At 42.2% G+C, this 8,167-nt stretch overlaps 1 protein-coding gene across 5 annotated transcripts in view; it reads left to right on the forward strand.

The window, feature by feature from the left end:
• The window catches only part of GNB1 (G protein subunit beta 1), a 72,490-nt gene extending 64,643 nt beyond the window's left edge, over positions 1-7,847 (forward strand). For 3 of the 5 annotated variants that reach the window (XM_035121158.2, XM_035121157.2, XM_060276189.1), the window contains 4 exons: positions 967-1,168; positions 1,779-1,995; positions 5,265-5,377; positions 5,847-7,847. In XM_035121158.2, the coding sequence (XP_034977049.1) occupies positions 967-1,168; positions 1,779-1,995; positions 5,265-5,371 (526 nt within the window). In that variant the 3' untranslated portion in view covers positions 5,372-5,377; positions 5,847-7,847. Of the gene's footprint in view, positions 1-966; positions 1,169-1,778; positions 1,996-5,264; positions 5,378-5,841 lie in introns of all 5 variants that reach the window. The other 2 variants (XM_035121159.2, XM_035121160.2) reach the window with 2 other exon arrangements.
• Positions 7,848-8,167: the final 320 nt, after the last annotated feature.

Consider the following 8,167-nt stretch of genomic DNA (forward strand, 5'->3'; position numbering starts at 1 on the left):
AGCATACCTCTCCTTCACATTGATGCTATTCCTGTTTGCATGTGCAAATGTGGCATACACATTTAATGTTAGGATAGATTCAGAAAACTGAAGTTAAAAAAAACCCACAAGTCTTTTGTCACTTTAAGAGCTTTGTAGACTAGAGTCAATATTTTTACTGCTATACCCATACAATCTTCACCTAGGTGGGTGCTCCAGCTGTCAATAAAACATATTTGTTTTGTTTGTGTGGGGGTTGTGTTCCAGGACATTGAGTGTGATGGCGGAGCATGTATAAGCTCGCCCCTGCCCCCATTTCCTGCCACTTCTGGGTTCGCGGCGATGCGGGAGTGCACAATTGTGCATGCCTTGAATGTACGCAAAATGGTCGCTACCTGTCTGTAGTTTCTTAGGGCTCTTAATTCCTTTGAGAAAGAGAGCTCTAACTGCAAAGAAAATGAGTCTCTCATATGGAAAAAGTCTACTTGCCTGTGTGTTAAGAATGTTTTCATTGGATCTTCAAAAGGTGGCAGATTCACTGTTTTATTTTTTTATTGTAAACTTCCCACAGATCTTCATGTTACCCCTCTGTCTGTTATATGTTCATCTGAGAGTGTACTTCCTAGTATAGTTCTGCACCCTGAAGAGCCTCTTTTTTCCCAAGAGGATTTTTTTTTAAATGGAAGAGCACTCCTGTCATGTGTGTCCTCACCTTTAATCTGTAGTGGTATGCCTACCACTTCAGTGCAAACAAGGCCAAAGTGAACCACGATTTTAGACAAACCACAGCGTCTCGATCTTATTTTCCCTAGTGTTATTTCCTAGTATTGCTTTTCTTTTCCTTTCCTAGATTCCTGTTACTGAGTTAATAATATGTAAACAAACAAACAATTGGAACACTCTAAAGCACTATATAAACGCTTGCTTGTTTTCCTATGATGGTCACCCTTTTCATTTTGGATTCTCCTTAAACCTTTTCTCCGCCAGCGCCCTTTGGGACATAGAAACAGGCCAGCAAACAACCACATTTACTGGTCATACCGGAGATGTTATGAGTCTGTCCCTCGCTCCTGATTCCAAATGTTTTGTTTCTGGTGCCTGTGATGCCTCTGCAAAGCTGTGGGATGTCCGAGAAGGGATGTGCCGGCAAACCTTCACTGGCCATGAATCAGACATCAATGCCATCTGTGTACGTAAGAACTTTATGGGGAGGAGATGGGATTTTGACAGTGTGTCTTCATGCATAGCAGGTGGCTGGCAGTTACTATGGACATCTTCTTAGTAAACTGTCTTTTTTATTAATTTGTAAAATACTATTCCAGAATTGATTATAAAAAACAATTATTTTATTCCATGAGTGGTATTCAGCTAATTTCCACTTGCCCAGCAGAACATCACCCCCTTGCTTGCTCTCCCTGTGCATGCCCTGTGTCCTCCCCACATTTGCTCCAAAGGTCTTGGGGGAACCCCTAGAAGAGAAATAGCGGGGAGGAGAGTGGGGAAGTTCTATTGCACAAGTAGAAATTCTTACTGACAGACTGCATTACTATCCAGCTATGCAGGATACAACCCCATATTTCCATATGAAAAATGAACACATCCTTCTTATTATATTAAATTGCTCCTATAAATAACTCAGCCCAAATATTTACATATATCTGCCCATTATTCTGGTATTGGAAAATCACTAGATCTTCTTGATGGAACTTGAAACAGCTTCCCAGCTGTTGTTGAAGCCTCTTCCAGACTAGATCATCTATCCTGTGTGTTACATCCGTGTTTCTCTTTTTTCTCTAAAGTTCTTCCCAAATGGCAATGCGTTTGCCACAGGCTCTGATGATGCCACATGCCGGCTCTTTGATCTCCGTGCTGACCAAGAGCTGATGGTTTATTCCCACGACAACATAATTTGTGGCATCACCTCTGTAGCTTTCTCCAAGAGCGGCCGTCTCCTCCTAGCTGGCTATGATGACTTCAACTGCAATGTGTGGGACACACTCAAAGCTGACAGAGCAGGTAATGCTTCTAGTGTCATTTGGACTACAAATAGGGACTGGGCAAAGAAATGTGTGTGGTTATGGAACAAGCAGGGTGCTTGAACAAAAGAGGGTGAAGTAAGCAACAAGATGGAGAAAAAAGAATAGAGAACTGAGGCAGTGCACAATTGTTGAGTGGAAGTGGGGGGAATCAAATCCATGATCCCCGACTTCGGACACTTGCCGATTTTAAAAATTATTATTATTATTAAACTAACATTCACCCTGGGCAGGTCACACCATTATGACACAATATTTAAAACTGTTTAAAACAAGTTAACAATCACAAAAATAACGTGGGTCCTAAAAATACCTCAAGGGTGAAAAGCCAGGGTCAAAAGGTGTGTCTTCAACATTCACCAGAAACTGTATAATGAAGGTGTTGGACACATCTCTGTGGAGAGGAAGTTACACAACTTAGGGGCTGCCACAGAAAATGTCCTCTGCTGGGCTTGGACCACCACCACCACCCAAGCCTCTGAGGGCAGAGGAACAATCAAGAGGGCTCCTTTTGCTGCTCTTAGCACCTAAGAGGGTCTGTGGGGAAGGAGGGAGTCTTTCAGGTATTGGGGCCCAAGTCATTCAGAGCTTTAAACACTGGTGGACCCAGAAACAAACTGGCAAATAGTGCAGCTGTTTTAAAATAGGTTATATGCAATCTAAACGGAACCCTAGCAGAAATTTGGCTGCTATTGAAGGTTCCAAGTTGTTTTCAAGGGCAGCCCCATGTAGAACTTACTGCAATTTTAGTCAGATTAGCTTCCCCCCCCCCCGCGGCATCAAAAACCAAAAGTTAAGACAGCCACTCCCCTCTGGTAATTTGAGTGCTAACCTGGGGCACCATAGGCTAGCGAAGGCATGACAGTGGTAAAAATAACCTGAAGCCAAGCTACACAATCAGCAAAATAATATGGTTCAAATCTTGCTGAATCACATCAGATGGTAGCCGTGGGAATCCATATAAAACCATATTGTACTTACTCAACCTGTCTATTCTGGGCAGGTAATGAATGATCCAGATAAGATACAGAAATAGCCTAAATTCTACAAAACACACCTGAAGCCCATATTCACTGCTGATCACTAATTGCTTTGATGTTGTATTTCTAAAAAGCTTTACATTCCTTTCAAATGCAGCACTTGGGATTGAATATATAAATTCCCATACATGGGCTTCAGTTGCATAATCAATCATTTTCAAACATTTTGGTAACTTGTCTGGTTGGAGAAGGCAAGGAAAGAAGAGATCAGAAAGTGAGCGCGGGGGAATAAAGCACACACTTTGGACGTCAGAGAGCGAAAGGATGAGTGTGTGTGTTCACGTGCATGTTCCATATTGCGGCTAACAAAATGGAAGTGGTCCACCCGTGCTCCAAAGAACTAGCACCTGTGCGACATTAATGTTTTGACATTACCTCATGATGATTCATATGAAGAATTGGTAGTTCTGCTACATAGAAATACTTAACTGATGTTTAATATTCCTCTGGGTATTCACGCTGTGAGTTTTTTTGCTTGTTTGTTTGTAAGGTACCAGTAACTCTCAGTTAATGATTTGTAGCTGCTGATTTTTATGAACTTAAAATCCTGCCCTCAGCAAAACGCTCCCTCTCTTAATAGAATTTATTTTCTGTTCCTGCCCTTAAACATTGTTTCCAGAGCTTCCACTGTTCATGTACCTTAACTTGACACTTTCTCTCCCCCCCCCCCTTTTGGTATTTACTAATTATAATGGGGGGATCTGTAGTGTAGCCCCAGAAACCACACCCTCCCACAACAGAGGAGCCAGTATTTGTCTGCTTGATATTACTGTTCCAAGAAGAGAAGAAATGTGGAAGAACCTGGCAATTTCTTTAAAATAAAGCTGCCTCTTTACTCTGCTACATCATAACAGAGCAGCCCTTCCAGCAGCTGGTCGTTGCTAGCTCTTTAGTTTCTTGAGTGAGCTTAAACTAATACATACTTTGTCCTCAGTCATAAATACCCTGTTCATTTTGACAATTATCGGCACCAAAATAGCTGCCATTTGGAGCTGGTTTCTGTGTGGCAGCATGTACAGTGGAACCTCTATTTGCGACCATAATCCGTTCTGGAGGTCGAAACGGGTCGCTGGGAGAGGTGTCGTTGTGTGCAGGCACTGGTGGCGATTGCCTGCTTCTGCGCATGTGCGATCAGCGATTGCCCACTTCTGCACATGCGCGAACGGCAACAAATTCGCCGGTTACTTCCAGGTTTGCCACGGTCACGACTTGGAATGACTGTAAGAAGAGGTGGTGGTAAGTAGAGGTTCGACTGTATTCTCCAACATGCCGTTGGTCTCCAGGCTTTGGCTATCTCTCCTAATGTGTAGGATTCTGGTGCTTGAGGCTTGGATGCTGCTGACTCAGACTTCCTTGAGGTTTCTGTAGCTGCCCTTTTATGCCTTGTGCAGACGGCTTCACTCTCTGGTTTTTTTAGTGTGACAACTGGCTTGGAACCATGATGGGCTGCAATTTGTTTGTAATTGCTTGCTTCAACTGAAAGCTCCAGAACAGGGGTCCCCAGACTACGGCCCGGGGGCCGGATGCAGCCCAATTGGCCTGCCAATCCGGCCCGAGACGACTGCCGCCCTGTCTTACGGCGCTGCGCGGCAGCGCTCTTCCGGGTCGGGAAAAAAGCGTCGAAAATCCTTTGTGCGCATGCGTATGGGCCTCTCCCGACCCGGAAGAGGTCATTTCTGGTGCACTTCCGGGTCGGGGGAGGCCCATACGCATGCGCACAACGGATTTTCGGCGCTTTTTCCACCCTGGAAACGCGCCGCCGCGCCCCCCCGTCCTCCGGCCCGCCGCGCGATCGGCGCGGTGGGAACCGGCCCAAACGCCGGTAAGTCTGGGGACCCCTGCTCCAGAACATCTCTGATTCAGTTCCTGTGTACAAGAGTTTCTGCATAGTATGGGCAGCACTTGATGTGCAAGGAGATATGCTTGTCCAAAGCTTTCTGCTTTCACTCAGTTTCACTCAGAGAGGTTTGTACATCTGGGGCATATCCATGTGCATAAAGAACCTCCAGACTGGAGCAGCTGAGTAAACCTGTTGAACATCACTGTCATTGAAAGTTGCTTTCTCCCAATTACCAAAGAGCAACTTAAATCCTGGGAGCCAAGTAACAGGCTCCACTTGAACATTTTTTTGTTTTGCATATTTCTCTTGGATGTTGGAACATGCAGAATCTGAAACTCTTTTGCTTTTGTTTCTCTGTTCAATTTCTAGGCGTCCTAGCTGGCCATGATAACCGTGTCAGTTGCTTAGGTGTAACTGATGATGGCATGGCGGTGGCAACAGGATCATGGGATAGCTTCCTCAAGATCTGGAACTAAAGTCTGGTAGGTACTTTTTTTAAAAAAAAGATATTTTTTGGGGGGGTCCAACATACTCTCTCCCCACCCCACCCCTTTCTCTCACACATGGAGGCTGTCCCCTCTTTCTAGGCTTCTATGATTGGGATGTGTTGTTCATGAAGCTCATTGGCTTATGATTAAAATTATTTAATCCAGAGTACCTAACACAGATTAAATGTCCTTGTTAATGTAAATCGGGGCCTCTCTTAACATGCTGAGTTGATGCTTGAGAGAATTCCAAGTAGTGTTTATTTACACTGTGTTGTATTATGTGAAACTAGCTTGTGATAGGAAATGAATAGGGTAATAGATTTAATACTTGGAAAAAAAATGTATGAATGCAAGGTCCAGGTTGGTTTTAAAATAATTTGGAAGAGAGGGAAAGGATTAGCATTAGAAGTTACTGATGATGATCATTAACAAAACCTTTTGTATGTGTTCTGTGTCAGAATAGCAGTGGACTCCACGCTGACTGGAAGACTTTTCCAACGGTTGAAAATTTAAAATAATGTATCCAATCCAACCATACTAACTTGGACACCCCCCCTTGCCTCCCCCCTCCCATCTTACCCAGCCACCAAAGGGCAAGATCTTTCACGTCTCCTACTGCTGAAATGAAGAGCACAATTATCTCTAAAAGAAGAATTTCTGTGGTTATATACAAAATAGAAAAAGAAGTAAAATTGTGCATTCCTTTTGGGACCACCTTTCGTCTAGAAAACTAAAGGAAAAAAACACACTTTGTTTAAGCATGTCCAGACAAAAAGAGAAAAAAAATCATTGTGAAGCAGACAACTTTTAACTTTCACTGTAGTTTAAAGATTGCAAACCATTGATTTGGTTTTACTGACTTTATGAGTTGGGGGTGGGAGGGCCTTGTTTTATCTCACTTTCAAACTTTGAAGTCGTGTTTGTAGCAGGGTTGATATCTACTTTTTGTCCATATTTCCATTTCTTTTTTTTCCCTTTCGTGCAATTTGATTTTATGGTCAATTGTTGAGCCAAGCCAAGACAAGGGAGTCCAAACCCAGATACCTCTGGGATTGTTAATGCTGTAAATTTAGTCCCTGAAGTCTTTTTATTATTATTATTATTATTATTATTATTTCTGTCTTAGTGTCACAAATTGTTGCACAAATACTGCATATATAGGATAATGTTAAGATAACCAAGCACACGCTGTACATGGTATTGAATGTTTTTTTAAAATCACCTTTTATGGGTAACAAAATGCAAAATCTAGTTTTTTCCACCCCACCTCACATGTTATTACTCTCTTATTTTGGCATAGTATGGATTTCTTATGCCCACTTGGAAGGTGCTTCATAGCCTAACACTACCCCATAATCTCAATAAACAAACACGATTCTGTGGATTTGGGCTTTTTCTGGGGGGGGGGGAGGTGTTGAAAAGAGAAACCTGTTCAGCGCTTGGCTATTCCATCAATTCTTTGTGTATGAAACAATGTACAAATTAATGTTTTTGGAAATAATGATCTTTAAAGAACTTTCTAAGTTACACAAGAACAATGGAAAGAGAGAAAATTTGTTTTGGTTTGCCATATTGGGTTGGATTACTCTTTAGAATCGCATGCTGTAGAAATGCTCAAGTGCATATGAGACTAATGTGTCCTTATGTGTTTTCTTTCAAGAAATAACCTGTTTTTTGTTTGTTTTTTATTTGGGAAAAAAGCTGTAACCATTGCTGATCTCATTTACTGTTGCTACTCTGTGCATTAAAACAAAAGGATGAAAAGTACTGAGCTATGCACATTCTGGAGTAGTGTGATAGATAAATCACTATTCTTAATTTGAAAGGAAAAGGAAAAAAAAACCCCGACCACCTATTTTAAACAATCACTGTAGATTTGATTCTAGGGTGTGGAAGGGAGGGGAATAACATGCTTTTAAATTCTAACAGCCTGTTGACTTTAGTCAAAGGAACCCTTTTTATCAGGTTAGATTTTCCTTCCCCCTAACAAGCAACCATTCCTGGCTTTGTGTTTTGAAAATGAAAGAAAAATACAAAAAAACGAAATAGCGTTTTGGGCAGCAAATTACTCTGTCTAACGTTGTTCCTCTCTTTTTCACTGTACTGGAATTCTCCCCCCACCCCTTTGCTACAGCAATGGCTTTTATCCATTTTGGGGTGTGTCTCTTCCTCTCCCCACCCTCCCTCTGGCAACACTCTGTACAAAATGTGCTGTAATTGTGCGTTTTTAGGCCTGGATTTGGCATTTCAAAAAAAGAAAAAATGAAGAAAAAACCCCCTCTTCTTCCCCTGCGCCCTCCCCCCTTTATGGAACTATTCTCAGTAGAGCTTTCTCCACACCCTTGTATCCTTCACCTTTTGTATTTAATTTTAAAGTCAGTGTACTTCAAGAAAGCTGGATGCAAGATAGATACTATATTAAAATGTACTGTTATTTAAGATGTAATAAAGCAGTTTGACATGAGTTGTCTTGGGCCGCTTGTTTTTCTCTCCCAAGTTGGAACTGAGATCATAATGGTTCCAAAATGGCAGCCAACCTTATTATTGTATATTGCCCTCAACTCTTACAAGCAGGAATCAAAACTGCAACTTCAAATTAACTAAGAAATCCCCACATCCGGAGCTGGGATGGAATATTCCTCAGGTCATATGAACTGTTGACCTGAATTGGAATGTGAGGAGGTGGTAGCTTGGTCTTCTAGAACATGGTTTATTGCCTAGAGCATTGTCATCCCTCTGCTTCAGAAGGGAAGGGGATGGGGTAATGCTATTTGCTTAGAGAAT

The sequence above is a fragment of the Zootoca vivipara genome, chromosome 6 (genome assembly GCF_963506605.1).
Source record: "Zootoca vivipara chromosome 6, rZooViv1.1, whole genome shotgun sequence".
NCBI classification, from domain to species: domain Eukaryota; kingdom Metazoa; phylum Chordata; class Lepidosauria; order Squamata; family Lacertidae; genus Zootoca; species Zootoca vivipara.